A 16,178-nucleotide genomic window follows, 5' to 3' on the forward strand; every position below is an offset into this window, starting at 1 on the left:
TTGTTGATAAAATAGCATTAGAATAAGACGGCTTTAATACACACAACAAGAAAAATAGTCAGAAGTTGTTTGAAGGACTCATGTTTCATGACCCATCTGGTAACATGTGATTTAGTTTCTTTAAAGCTAAAATATTGATATGGATATTGTAAACAGATTACTATTTAAGTAATTAGGCTGCTCAAAGGTTTTTACCAAATTAAAACTGCAGGTTACATAAAACTTCCAGGTTGGTCAACATGGATTTAGAGACACATATGAACCAAAAGGATTTTTGTTTGTTTGTTTTTAAATCAACTTTTTATGGAGTTCCCAATGGCTTGAATATCCAGACCACATTTAATCAGCAACATATCTCCAGTAAGGCAGTGACTCTCAGAGTTTTTCTTACATGCTCCCTTTTAGAAGCTGAAAAACACTCGCACCCCCTTTCTTATAAAAAAAATAAGGTTTTGAAAATTTTGCAATATTATGCAAAATAACAAAAGAGCAAATTGCAATACATTTTATTGAAATAACATCATCAAACTCATAGACCTGTTTTTTTTTTTTTGTTTTTTTTTTTGAACTTCCAATGCAAATTTTACCTGTTCATACATTAAATGTCTTATTGTTGGAATAAATATCCTTTGCATCTAGGAAGGCTTATTTTAGATCTGTGCACACAGGAATTTGATTCAATTTCATGAGACATTTTTCCATAATTACCATACTCCTGAAGTGCTTCTACATCTGGGGGACCTGCCCCCCAGATTGAGAACCACAGATCTATGGGCATCAGGTGCAAACAGAAATCAGCAGATACATAGTTTCATTTGGAGCCTTCCTTCAAACAGGCATTTCTTAAACATCTCTTAATTTCATATGAATTTAACTGTTAACTGTAATCTTGTTCATCGACAAGCGCTCGCTTATACAGGTAACATGTAAGCGTGTGTAGCAGCAGGTTGTGTGAACAGAAGAGAAGTCATCACACATTATTCTTACCAGCAGCTTTGCTTCAATGAGCTTATTGCCTGTTATGTGCATTTCAGCTGTTGCTGTCATAATTTAAACTTGTCTCACTTCAAATTAATATTATTATTATTATTTACTGTAGCTCATGAACAAAGAGGCTTCAAATAATTGAGGTTAAGTTTGCCCGCTGTTTCAAATACATTTTTACCACATATCATGAGCTCCTCTGTTTGATTAAATGCATTTCAAAAATGCGTTTGAGCGTTTTTTTTTTGTTTGGTTTTTTTTTGTGCCAGAAAGATAGGAGAACCTTGTAACGTAACAATGAATAGAGTATATATTTTATAAATTGCTGAAAACTTTTAATTAAATATACAACGGAACTAGGCTCACAATACATTCTTGAAATGCATTTGAAATTTAGCTGCTACAAACATGATGTACATTTGGGATACATTTTGAAAACAAGCATTCACATCTAAAACATATGAAACTGTTAACATATTTAAAGGCCCAATCCATAATTAAACTATAAGCAAAAGCATCTGACAATGCTGTGTGATGTCATAAAGAACACATCAGCTTTGTGGGAGTGTGGGAAGGGGAGGGTGGGGAGAAGTGTCACCCGTCTCAATAACAGAAACGAACAACAGACGCAATATTATAGCATATATAAATGTACATTCAGACTAAAGATAAGCACATTTGTCAGAACAAATATAAAAGAGATGATACACATCTTTTAAAGTATTAATCTGGCAGAGCATGGAACAAATCTGACATGTAGGTCTATGTATCTGGACAGTTTTTTTTTTTTTTTTTTAGTTCCTGTTCTTTCATCCTGCATGCAACCATGGCAGCTCTTTCTGGAAATTGGACAGAATGATGAAATGAACACAGAGCCGGAAGTACAAATAAATGAACAGTAAGTAAAATGAGCTGCTAGGTACAGGAAGTTACAATGAATGGAATGAATGAAAAGTGAGCCAAAAGGAATGTTATTTGTTCAGGAGGGTATTGGTAAAATGGCTGATTTTCAAGCAGCAGCATAAATAACCTGGAAATGTACACAAATGTAAAGCCAAATTACAAGTCTTTGCAGCAACCACATGTTAAAGCAATGGTTTTGTAACACCTATCCAAAGGTTCTCTTCCTATTCTTTGCAGATATGCATCCCCTAAAGCAGGGGTGGGCAACGAGGGCCGAGACAGTGCAGGCTTTCCTTGCAACCAGTCACCTCAGCAGGTGGGTTTGCTGATGAGCTTCTTCCCTACACAGAAACACCTAATCAACAATGAAATCACCTGCTGAAACACCTGATCATTATTGAAATCACCTGCTGAGGTGATTGGTAGCAAGAACAACTTGCAGTGTCTTGGCCCTTCATGGAACATGATTGTCCAGCCCTGCAGGGCATATTGCTCTCCAATCAACACTATAAGACGGCCTGCAAAAAAACCTCTCACTTTCCTCCTCAAAATATTATCTTTGGAAAATCTATCCACCGATTAAGCAGCACTAATCATGTGACTATATCCTTGCAAAATACACATTTGAACCATTTTAATGTATTCACCGTCAAAGTCCACAAAAACACTAATTTCACACTGTAAAAAATTACGTTTTTCCCATTCATTTTAGGGCCGGGACCTGAGGAGATGTCACCAAAATTCATATTCCTCACAGTTGAGGGTTATGAGCGTTTATGAGAGGCAGGTGAAATCAGGCTAATTTCCTGATGTTTATGACTAAATTTCTAGTGGTATATGGCACAAAAAAACAAAAAAAAAACAAATACATCGATATTTTCATAATTCTTTATTTATTTTGAATAGTCAGTTAGTTTAACATTTTATTTACTAGCGATATGCACTTTAAGGTCACAGTTTGAAATATTGTCCATATAAGAAATGTTTAGAAGGTCTGGCCAGTGAATAAAATAGGATATTTTGTCATCATGCAGTTTTGCTGTTTTATCTGTCGCAGGATTTTCTAGATGTTTGAATTTTTTTTTTTTTGCCTCAGTGCAATTTGATTTATTTTGCAAGTCCTTTGCATTTTCATGGACACTGTGATGTTGCTGTACATGCTGGCGTTTCACCAGGATGTTTTCAAGAAGCACAAAGGTTGTTCTAAAGTTATATTACATTACACACATCTGTGTGCTACATCATTAACCATGCGTTAGATCGCATTTGTGGCCAACTGTGATCCATCAACTTCTGGGATGCATACCCTTGAAAGTGAGAACGGTGCAGTGCCAGTCTTTGTAGGAGCCTTGGCTACTTCTGCAAAACAGTGATGGTCAAATGAGGCTTCATGAAGCATTTGCTGTTTTTTTCTGAGGCCACTAGATGGTGATCTATTTTCAAAAATAGGTTCAATTCACACTGCATTTTAGTTTGACTCAAACTACTTTAAAAAAAAAGCCTGTCATCTAGCGGGCTAAAAACAAAACATAAAAATTAAAAACAAGCAAACAAACAAAATAAAAACCCAAACAAAACAGTAAATGCAGTAAACAGTAAACAGTAAAAATTTGGACGTCACTATACTGTGGTACCCAAAGATCCTACAGAGAGATGGAACACGTTGTTGTGAAATTAGCACTTTCTTGGGGATACTGAAATGAGGTGTACCAATTGCAGGAACATCAGTACATGGCTTCCTGGTGCATTATCCACCATGCAGGTACCTCAGTGTTAAGGCCCCCTACAACTTGAAAAGGCCAAGGGGATGCCCACATATCACCTGGGTGTGGCAGATATATGGAGATGAACCAGTTGTCTGCCTGGGTAGTTGCCAACCAGGGTCCAGGGCAAGGACGACAAATATTAGTAACCCCTTACTTCATAGATGAAAACAAATTCCTTTAGTACAAATACTAGCAAACCATTACTTTATCAATAAGAAAAAAAACCCCTTCAGTGAAGCTCCCACTTTAATCAAAGTCATTTTGAATCTCTTTTTAAATATCTCAAAAATATTTTCACTGTTCAGCATATCCTGTAATTGCTAAATGGTTACAGCCAGCACTTAGTTGACAGCTCACTGAGAGTATCACAGATTTATCTGGAACTCATGCCAGAAATAGATATGCTTCTGATAGTTGTTTTCAGCAAACCTTTTAAAACAAAATTCCAATCAAATTTAAAAAACCAAGCCTTGTGTTCCCTTATTCATAACAATGTTCTACTTTCACCTCTGTACCTTGTATTGATAGAAAGCACTGTATTGTTTGTGACACACACACACACACACACACACACACACACACACACACACACACACACACACACACACACACACACACACACACACACACACACACACACACACACACACACACACACACACAAAGCCCCAATCATTAGCTGCAATGGCTTGCTCCACCACGACAACAGGGTCCAAAATTATAAAACAAAATCAACAGCTCGATCTGGTTGGTATTCAACAGTGAAAGGTATATAATATAAAAAAGAAATCAAAACATCAAACTGTTACTTATGTTTTCTGATAGTGTAAGCAGGAAATATACTTTCAGTTTTAAGCATTTAAGAATTACAGAAGTCCGACTTTTCAGCAATGCACATACGTATAAGTCACATTTATGGATTGGGACTTTAAAATGTACATTTATCTGTTAAAAGATATGAAAGTTGTGTAGTTATTCCATTTTCTCAATGAAATGGATTTTACATACCATATTGTTTTGAATATAAGAGGGTGTCCCTCAGCATATATCTGGAAAATAAATGTCATCTTATGTTCAGGTTTTGGACTTTTACATGTCATATACATCCACAAGAGTAGATGGTGTGAAATATCCATGAAATAAATGCGCCCCACAGGACTGAAGTGACTGAAACATGGAGAGGCACAGCGTCCATCCTGAAAAGAGTGCGGCTCAAAGGTCAGGTAAGTCAACCAGCAACTAAAAAGGATATCATGCAAAGTTTAAACTCGGTGATAAATCTGTCATCAAACAACTCTCAAGCAGCCAAGAAATGGTATGTCAGGATACAATTATAGTTGATATCTAGGCCAAAAACAGTCTTAAAATTTCTAATTTCAGAAAACCTTACTGTGTGCCGGAAAGAGGAGTGGGTCAGTACGGAGTGGAAAAAAAAAATAAGCGGTTACACATAAAATGTACTTTTATTGGCATTATTTTCAAATCCAAGGATTTTTTTTAAATTAAAAGGAAGATGTAGTCTTTACAAAAAAAAAAAAAAAAAAAAAAAAATAGGGGTGAGGCAATCTTATATTTTGGGTTGTCTTATATTTGCAACAATATGGCAATTGTATTTGACATGCTTTCCTGGTTACTGACCAGTTGTATCTTGGAGTAAACGTGAAGACTGAGCCACTTTGATCTATTAATAAGCACTCACAGTTATCGCTTTTTCTTAAAGATTGTTATGATTCATGTGTTATTAGCAATCGACCCAGACATTTAAAGCCTACAGGACAGAGAAAACTCACAGAATAAAGTGCACTGAAAATGAACACAACACGTATGTCGAGAACAGTAGTTGTGCGCTGCTCTGCTTCATCCTGGGCTGAAGGCTCTGTGGCCCTCTTGGGGTCATTCATCACGGTTTGGTGGTGCAGAAATGTGCCTGTTGTTGGTATTAATAGGCTTGGGTGAAATAGATCTTCTCATTCTGGAGACAATCTGGCAACTCAGGTGAGCGCTCACATTTCTGATTCTGGACCACATTTTTCTTGAGCAGTTCCTGCAGAAGAGGCAGCGAGTGTCAACAAAACATTTGAAAACACCCACGTCCCCACCACCTGCTTCACTCCTTCTCTCCAGAGACTCTTGCCATTGCCCACTTCAGTAAATCAGATAAATTCATGGTAGATAAATTATGTTCTGTTGGCAGACAATAAAATTTAAACAAGTTGTGGCAATTAAGGCAGTCTTTCGATTTCTAAACAAACATTTAAATTCAGTAATCAGAGAGGGGAAAAATTTAATGTTGGACTTGTCCCAAAGGAATCATGTTTACTTGTCCTGTGCTTAGAACTGTTTCATTTTGTTCTTTTATCTCTCAAGGAAAAGAAAAAGTCTTGTCAAGTTCCAACAAATCTTCATCCCCTATTTATTTGAACATCGTGTTTCCCATGGAGTTCCTCTAGACCTTATGGAAGCCTGGCTTTCTAGATTTCAGCAGAAAGTCTTAGAGTTATACGTGCACTGATGGCACACTTTTGTTCAGCGCCTGTGCCCTCATTAGTTGTACGCTAGTCATGATCTTCTTCTGATGACCCATCAGCGTCACCCCAAGCCTCTGGATGTCCCTGTTGGACACACAAACAGATGTGTTTTAGAGAAATACAATAGTCTTAAGGCTGCTCCAGTCTCATTTGAGGACGGGCATTAAAGGGTTACAAAATGATGCATATGACACAATAATCCTACATCCAGGGACAGCCCTCTCTGAGTTTTTGGAAAATTATTTAGCAAACAAAGTGAAAATGCAAAGAAAAAGTGATGATGCAACAGAAAGTGGACATGTGTTGCGGTTTGTTTATGACACAGAGCTCAAATGTGTCGAGGCGATTGTGCAAGCAAGAGAACATAGTTACGAGGTCTATTAGAAAAGTATCTGACCTTATTATTTTTTTCAAAAACCATATGGATTTGAATCACGTGTGATTACATCAGACATGCTTGAACCCTCGTGGGCATGCGAGAGTTTTTTCACGCCTGTCGGTTATGTCATTCACCTGTGGGCAGTCTTTGAGTGAGTCGTCGCCCACCCTCTCGTCGTTTTTTCATTGTTTAGGAATGGCTCAGAGACTGCTGCTTTGTTTGATCAAATTTTTTTCAAAACTGTAAGGCACAACTGAGTGGACACCATTCGATAAATTCAGCTGGTTTTCGGTAAAAATTTTAACGGTTGATGAGAGATTTTGGTCTGGTAGTGTCGCCGTAAGGACGGCCCACGGTGCCTGATGGCGATCTGCGCTTCGAGGCGGCAGCGTCTCGCCGTTTCAAGTTGAAAACTTCCACATTTCAGGCTCTGTTGATCCAGTAAGTCGTCAGAGAACAGAGAACTTTCAGAAGAAGTCGGCATGAGGAGTTTATTCGGACATTCCATTGTTAACGGACATTTTGTAATGAAAGAATGTGCGGGCAGAATCGCATGTCGGGCCGGACCCGACCGCGGGGGGTCGCGACAGGAAAAACACCTCCATTGGAAACCTTAACGGGCAAGTTGGAACATGCCCAAGCTGTTAAACAATTTCTCAGTTACTCACTTGTTGAAAGCCATCAAAAGCCGCCTGAATTTTACAAATGGTTTTCAACACGGAGGTGTTTTTCCTGGTGCGGCGCACACAGATTTGCCGAGTCATCACAGAAACGACTCGGCGAATTTGCGCGCACATCTTTCATTAAAAAAATGTCCTTAAACAGTGGAATGTCCGCATAAAGTCCTCATGCCGGCCTCTTCTGAATCTTCTCTGTTCTCTCACGACGTCCTGGGTGAATTAAGCCTTAAATTAGGATGTTTTCAGGTCGAAACAGGTCAAAACAGGCCGACGACGGCGCCTGGAAGCGCTGCATGACGTCCCGCTCCGTGGGAAGTCCTTACACCGACAGAAACACCCCATAATCTCTCATCAGCCGTTAAACTTTTCACCGAAAACCAGCTTAATTTCTCGAATAGTGTCCACTCGGATATTCCTCACAGGTCCAGAAAAATTTTTGATAAAGCAACGCGTGCTGTCTCGAGCAGCGTGTGAAACAAAGGAATTCAGCCGAGAGGGCGGGACCACATCTCATTCAAGGCCTACCCACAGGGAAATGACGTCACCGACACGCGTGAAAAAACTCACGCATGCGCACGAGGGTTCAAGCATGATTGGTGTAATCGCACGTCATTCAAATCCATATAGTTAATTTATTATCTAATAGACCTCGTACTCTGGTTCATTGTGTAGGCTACCACTTACCGACATGACCTCTCCCATTTGCCTCGTCTTCCCTTCTCCACTGGGAACTGAAAAAAACTGCACTTTTCGCGACTGCTTTGGTGATTGCAGCCAAAAACAAAACAGTACACGATTTATCCATGTGAAGTTATGCTGTGTTTGTATTGTGCCGTGGGAGGCTGTCCCCAGAAGTGATGAGACTCTGCTGCCCTATTACACAATAAATAAATAAATAAACAAAATTTTCTGATAATGATTAAGGCGACACATTTAGTAAATACATTACGCTAGACAATTGTTTCAATTTGTTGTTAGCTCATTAACTTATACAGCAATACCTCCACTAGAGGGCAGCATATAACTAGATACACAAATTACAGGTGGAATGCTATTGAAGAAAGTTGTATCCAGGAATGATCACAAACAAAATGTTAATCAAAATGAAGTTGCCAACAATAAATTAACCCACTTATTGACATTGGGAGCAACTGGGGAGCCTAACGGGCCCTTCGTTATTTTCAGATGGATAAGTGCTCTAGATTTGTGTCTGTGTGTGTCTGTGTGTGTGTGTGTGTACAATATTCTCAAGTAACATTAGTGCAGTGCCAGTAGGAAGTTTGTTTTCCTATAGAAAATTGGGAGCTAAAAAATTGAATTTAAAAAAGACCAGATCAATATTGCATGATCAATAATGCCAAATACCACCACCAGACTAACTGAATTCTAAATAAATTCTGCCATCACCAGAATGCAGCACTTTCAAATGCCACCAGTTGGAAAATAAATAATAAAAATCATAACCAATGAATACACCTGTACAGTATTTAGCACAGTGCTTTATTTTTCCCTCAAAATATTTTATTTTACAAACTATATCTTGTTAATTTTGAATGGTTTATCTATTGAAGAATAAATACTGAAGGAAATCAACTGTAAAGCCTGAAAGAAGTTTCTGTAGAGAGTATTTTGGTAACACTTTATATTGACTGCACGCTATAAAGCATTAGTAAAGCATTTAAAAAGTGTAGGTAAATGCTTAAGTAACTACTTGTAAGACATTTACAAAACATTCTTTTTTACTTGTAAAACACTGACAAAGCATTCTTTTTATTAGCTACTTGGTTAAATATGGCTATGGTTTATGGCTATGGTTTAATAATTCTTAACAAAATATGTAATGTCTTTATAAAACATTTATGAAAGCTTTTTAAATTCAATATAAACCATTCAAGAAAAGTTGATCATTAATAGTTCATCATTTACAAACATAAAATCAGACACTTTTCATTAGTGATAAAAATTCTTTACAAATCATATTTTTTGTCTTTACATTTTTTTCTCACAAATTATTAAGCATTCTTTTTCATTAACTACTCATTGGTAAGAACATAAGTAGATGGCTTAATAATTAATAACTAAATACGTAATGTCTATAATTTATAAATGATTTTTAATTTCTATAAACCATTTAAGAATCCCACAATAACAACTGCACCTATTATTTGTTCATCATATTTGTCTTCTGTTCTTTTAGCTGCTACCTGCTCTATGCTCTCTAAGTCTTTCCTCTTTTCCTTTTTAGCTCTCTCAAATACTGTACCTCCAGTTAAGGAGGTCCTCATATTGAGCTTTTTCCCAGTGCCATCTTTTTTATTTTATTATTAATATTGTTATTTAATATTTATTTATTTATTTTTTATTATTATTAGTCCTTATTTTTGTTTTATTTAATTAAATTTCTTAACTTTAATTTTTAGCAACCAGTAGTTTTTTTTATTTTATTTTATGTTCTATCAATTAAATTTCTTAATTTTAAGTACCCAATCGTTTCTAGGAATACAAACCTGTTGTTTTTCAAACCAAATAAGATGTGATTTTACTTACCTTGCGGACAAATGGCTGCAACACCAAGTGCAAATGATACTATGTCGCTGACAGATGGCATCAGCTCACACAATTGTTCAACAAATTAAAATAGTGAGGAAGATGTCCTATCACACTTCCTGTTTTTGTTCGCACTGACGACGTGCGTCTGAGGAGAAAGATTAAAGTGAAAAACTGGTTTTAACCATTTTTCGGACCGTATGGACTAATGTTGCTTAATCAGTGGCGTTCTCACATACACTTCCAGTGGACACCTTGCCGAAAACTATGGTTAATCAGCTACACGCGTACGTGTTAGCAAAAGCTAGGCTACAGCTGCATTGGCTAACTGTTGTCGTGCCAAATCTAACTGCTTAATGTATTATAAGGTTCTAATGTATTCTGAAAATCATCAAGTTTCCATCCGAGAGGCTACCCGCTTGATCGATGTGAATTTATATTGTCGGATGTAAAATCTCGTTAGTTTCTTAAGACCAGTTAGCTGATTAGCCGCTATTGTTTAGCAGCTAATGGCGACCCGTTATGAACCCACGTTTAGCTGTCGGTTAGCAACTAATGGTGGCGCAATGACTCCCAAATCGACACCACCTCCTAACCAAACATCACTTTAACATTTTGCGACGAATTAACCCGCACTCCTCTTCTAATACTGCTGTACCAATTCATCAAAACAAAATATGTGTTAAGTATTTATGAATGGATATATAAAAGTGAATTGTCAACTGTTGATGACTCGTAACACTTATAAATATCATCTACAAATGAGTAGATGGTATTTAGGCAGATCAAATGGTCTGGAACACTGATAACCACTGTAACAGTCTCAGACAAAACAAAACAAAAAATCCCTCTTTTTTCCCGTTTGGCAGTGCATCACCCTTATGAACAAGTGATTATGGACAAAATTGGCTTTGGGCTCATGGAATATATCTAATGGAAAGTGAATGTCTACTGAAACTTTTTTTATCGGGTTGAATTACACTGAATTGTTCCATAATAAAAAAGTATTGTGCCAGAATCATATAATAGCCAATGAATTTCAATACATATTATGTTGTTTTAAGGCAGACATGCTGTAATTCATAAATGGTTCATGGAATATTTTTGTTAAATTCTTTGGATTACAGCTGAAACTCTAAACTACAATCACTTGTTTCATTACATTCCACTGCGGTGGTGTACATAAATACAATTACGAAAAGTGTGTCTCTGGCCAAATATACCTATACCCCCATCACACATAGCCAGAATCACACAGAATGGCACCGAATGAAGTGTCAGGTTTCAGTTCCAAAACGTTCTGATAGCCATCTGCAAGAGTCCACACAGTTGGTCAAAATCGACAATGAGTGTGATGCACATGTTCAAAACCCTGCAATCTGAGAACCATCTGATCTAGGGATTGTATCGGGAACCGGTTCTTTTTGGGTATTGATCCACTGACATCAATAGCCTTTTTGCTTAACGATACGATACTCCTTCAGAGTGGCCGTTCTTTTTGGGGATGTTTGTCAGGAAAATGATCATTTCTCTACATTAATTACTGACCCTACAGCAGGTCTGTAATCAACCGTTTCTGCAGCGCAGCTTAGCTTTGAACCTTGAATCAATGAAGCAGTGCTTCGATCTTCTGCCTCATTGGTTCTATGTTTTATTTCGCTTTATCTTAATTTTCCCCACAAAAACCCTAAAGAGCATATGTCTGTGAGTAATATTTACCTTTTTTATGTTAAACCAACCTGTTATGGTGTTCTGAAACAGTTGATAGATGTATTTTAGAACTTAAAAACTGGACCGATGCTAACGTGTTAGCATGTCTATGGCATTTTCAATGTTAAAGTTAGCATTAAGCTGTTGGCATCTCAGCACGTTTGTATGCATTTGTTTTCTGTATAATAATTAATCGCTTCGTGTTTGTTGTTGTAAAAGAGTCAAATGTATTACAAATTGTAAGATTTTTAAAATTTATTTTTCTTTATATAATAGCAGCAACAACAACAATAACAGTAATAATAACTAATAATGCTACAATACAATTTTAGAGAAAGAGACAAAGAGAACCTGATAAAACAAAACACAACAGAAAAGATAAAACCAACAAACAATGAACATAAATAAATAAATATAGAACACCTAGTTTCTCTTACACCTACACTTCATCTCTGTTTTATTTAAGTTTAATGACAATTTGTTTCAGTCAAACCATATTTTCAATGTGTTAATTTCTTTAGTGATTTCCTCCAGAACTATCTGCCAAGCTAGAAAACTGCTACATCCTAGTAAGAGCAGAATACTACTGGAATGAATTTGAATAAGGAAAGCTGGGGTTTTTTCCTCACCTAAATGGATGCTGCACTCACTGCAGTTTATTGTCTGGAATAGTCCCAGATTGCATTCCAGAGCTTCTAGAATTGAAACATTTTCATGCAGATGGTGTTGGGGGGTAATTTTGGGTTTCAGCTTATTTTGTTTTTCACTACTTTCATCCCTGAATATGTCAATTGTTAGTCACTTTTGTGCAGATTAAAATCACTAACTGGGACTCCTGTCTTGTCATGAGAAAGAAATTAGAATCGTCCTCCGTTCTGTTCACACAGCTCCAAACGCTGCGTGGCTCTCTGCCGAGTCAAGTTAGAGTCCAGTCGGAATTAATAATTTCAAAGTGAAACGCCGTTTAAATCAAATGACACCTCTTTCCAAACGTTGTAATACAAACAAACTGCAATCAATCAAAAAGTTTTTTCCTCCCAAAATGATAAAATCTTAGTAATACCCATCCCTAATCTGACCACAATTTACTTATTCTGATGGCGCCAAAACAGGATCGGAAATGATTTGAGCGCATACGAGGGAACTTCAAGATGGATCTGGCATGGCAAAGCCTGCCGGGATGCCCTGCACGTGCCGCGTATAATAATGTCCATCCCTCGCCCTGGAGCACAAAGGAACTGTTTATTTGTATGTGGCACGCTTCATCATGATAATAATTCATAATTATTATCATGAACAGTGAATGTGAACAGCGGCTATCAAACCGAAAGCACCATGCACTACTGTGTGCACGCCACCACAAATCTGAACAGACTGTTATATCCACAATAGACCTTTCAGTACAGATACTTGTACGTAAATAATGTGAACTATTGTCTCCATCATATCTGTATATAACACGGGCAGCTGCTCCTCTCCTTGGTGCGCAGTAACGCATCAATGCACGAGTCAGGCTCAGAGCTGAACGGATCTCACTGCTGAGATATATGATTACCTTCTAACTCTGTAGGAGATATGACATGGAATTGTTGTGCCAGGCCATGACAGCATTAATAAACATGAATCTCACTGCCAACAGTGGTCCAGCAGTGCAGTGTGGACGTGGAGCCGAGACCACAGCCTGTGATTAAAATCCTCCCTTAGTGGCTCATGCAGCATTATGCATACACACACACACACACACACACACACACACACACACATGTTCACAGCTGAATGATCATTTCAGCTGCACACGTGTGCTACACACTTGCGTGCACGTGCGCGTGAGGAACACAGCGCTCCCTCCCACTCCAGTCCCGTGTTTGTCATCAAGACGTTTGGACAACAGGCAGTCTTCAGCACCTTTTATGGCCGTCTGACAGTAGTCTGTGTCATCTACCTGTTGTCTACATACACTTTGGATGCCATCGTGCAGGTGTGGATGAGGTAATCTGGATATGTCCTGACACTGCTGACCATGCCTCTTTTCCTCTCAACTGCATCAGATTATGGCAATATTTGCCATGTTGGGCTGGTTCCTGCACATTCTTGTTACATGTGATGGGGGCTTTATGGATCTGACTGTATTCTAAACAAACATGTGCTTTCCCCTGTTGGGTGACAGAGGAGTATCTTACTGAAATTTGATGGAAGCAATTTTTAGGACAATCCCAGAAAACAGAATTTCAAATTACTTCATTGTTTCAATCAAAAGTTTTGGCTCTCAGAGTCAGCTGGTGATTTTTCAAACTACATGGACTTTAAGCTCCATACATCACACAAAACACCAGGAGTCTGACAGGTAACCCCAGGCGCTGAGTTTGTTATCACTCACCCTCCAACTCAATACTCACCCTTGGTTCATGCCTATGACGTGTGCCAGAGTGTGGTACCCCCCAGCTGCAAAGTGATCCTTGTAGCGGCCCATCTTTATGGTGTCCAGCCACTCATTGACTGAGTTACAGCTGCTGAAGTCAGGGACAGTTCTCTCCATCAGCGGAGGACTGTTTAAACTGTGATGAGAGACAGAAACATGGCAATAGATGGAGAAAGAGGGAGATAAATGGGAAGACAAAGTGAATAACAGAGTGAAAATGTGAAAGTGAAGCAGCAAGACTGGTGGAGAGTGAGCTTTGAAATGTAGCAGTGAGTGAGACAGGAAATCAATAGCAGTTAAAATGATAGAGAAGAGTTGATGGCTACAGGATGGCTGCTTTGGGTAGATTAATAGAGGGAGAAATCCTGAATACTCCTCCATCTCATCTGCCTGTTCCTCTACCCACCATATCCCCTCCACCTCTTGTTCACAGAGGCATGCACAGCGCCATGCACTGCTGGCTCCTAAGGAGCCTGAATCTGCACGAAGCAATTTACATGGGTCCAGTTTCAGCCCGGGCGTCTGCTCAAATCCACTCCCAGATCCACAGTAGATCAATGTCAATATCACGGCCAGGCTTTTACTTAATGCACAGCACATCTATCAGAAATGACCTTATTGGAAAGTGAACATGACTGCTTGCTTCATGTGATGGAGAACTTAGAAGGAAACTTTAGGCTGCAGCTTTATCCCACCGCACTCATGACTGATACCAGTGGGATGAGACTGGATTTAGTCTGCCTTCCATGCCAGGACGGTTACTTAGCAGACTAACAGTTTGTCATCACATATTGTTCAGATCATCTACTCAGTGCCTCACAGGAGGTGTCCTGCTTTGATTTACGACTTAATCCGCCAATCACGTGAATCAATATTTGATTAAATGTTGGCCAACTGTCTTGTCAATTGAAATCAAAAGAATCCACACCATACGACAGACAGAATGCTCCCACAGAATAGGTCTACTGACTGGACCTTGTACCTGCAGAGCGTGTCCATAGACTTCAGGTTCTCAGGGTTGCGGATTAGCTTGTCAAGAACAGTTACTATCTGGCAAAAGCGCGGTCTCTCATTGCGATCCTTCTGCCAGCAGTCCAGCATGAGCGTGTGCAGAGCACCGGGACAGCCCATCGGTGCTGGCAGCCTGTAGCCCTCTTCCACGGATTTGATCACCTGTACATCCACAACAAATTACGGCTGAGTTAGCAGCATGCACGTTACTTCTTGGTGTTTGCTTAACCAAAGCCCACTCACATCTCTGTTGGTGAGGTTCCAGTATGGCCGCTCCCCATAGGACATCACCTCCCACATGACCACCCCGTAGCTCCATACGTCACTAGAGGAGGAGAACTTTCGGAAAGCGATGGCCTCTGGAGCTGTCCAGCGAATTGGGATTTTCCCACCCTATTGAGAACGCAAACATTTGACCACATTGTACAGAGACAAATTTGACAAGTCTACTTTTAATTTCATTAATTTGAAAGGAAACATACAAAGACAGATGATGGACAATGCTCCTTCACATGTACAACAACAACAATGTGATGGATAACTCACAAAATCACAATACCATCGCAATACTGCCACGCGTATTCATCACCAATGGTGCAGCAGTTTGCAAATACAAACCCAAATCAGGAAAATATGGAAAATGCATACTAAAAAAGTGACTGTTACGTTTACTTTGGCTTTATTAATTTTATGCAAACAGTAGGAATAAAAGTATTTCATGTTTTGTGTAGTCAGCTTCATTTCATTTGTTAATATACATTCTTGCATTTAAGGCTTGAAACATATTCCAAAAAAAGTAGACATGGGACAACTATTAATACACTCAACAAAAATATAAACGCAACACTTTTGGTTTTGCTCCCATTTTGTATGAGATGAACTCAAAGATCTAAAACTTTTTCCACATACACGATATCACCATTTCCCTCAAATATTGTTCACAAACCAGTCTAAATCTGTGATAGTGAGCACTTCTCCTTTGCTGAGATAATCCATCCCACCTCACAGGTGTGCCATATCAAGATGCTGATTAGACACCATGATTAGTGCACAGGTGTGCCTTAGACTGCCCACAATAAAAGGCCACTCTGAAAGGTGCAGTTTTATCACACAGCACACAGATGTCGCAAGATTTGAGGGAGCGTGCAATTGGCATGCTGACAGCAGGAATGTCAACCAGAGCTGTTGCTCGTGTATTGAATGTTCATTTCTCTACCATAAGCCGTCTCCAAAGGCGTTTCAGAGAATTTG

At 38.7% G+C, this 16,178-nt stretch overlaps 1 protein-coding gene across 1 annotated transcript in view; it reads right to left on the reverse strand.

Annotated features, from left to right (window-relative positions):
• Nucleotides 1-5,203: 5,203 nt before the first annotated feature.
• epha8 (eph receptor A8) overlaps nucleotides 5,204-16,178 on the reverse strand; it is a 517,518-nt gene continuing 506,543 nt past the window's right edge. The window contains exons 17-20 of the mRNA XM_034167384.1: nucleotides 15,171-15,320; nucleotides 14,899-15,089; nucleotides 13,894-14,052; nucleotides 5,204-6,265 (exon numbers count right to left, since the gene is read on the reverse strand). Coding sequence (XP_034023275.1) covers nucleotides 6,151-6,265; nucleotides 13,894-14,052; nucleotides 14,899-15,089; nucleotides 15,171-15,320 — 615 coding nt within the window. The 3' untranslated portion in view covers nucleotides 5,204-6,150. The remainder of the gene's footprint in view (nucleotides 6,266-13,893; nucleotides 14,053-14,898; nucleotides 15,090-15,170; nucleotides 15,321-16,178) is intronic.

Source organism: Thalassophryne amazonica, chromosome 3, assembly GCF_902500255.1.
Source record: "Thalassophryne amazonica chromosome 3, fThaAma1.1, whole genome shotgun sequence".
Classification (NCBI taxonomy): Eukaryota; Metazoa; Chordata; class Actinopteri; order Batrachoidiformes; family Batrachoididae; genus Thalassophryne; species Thalassophryne amazonica.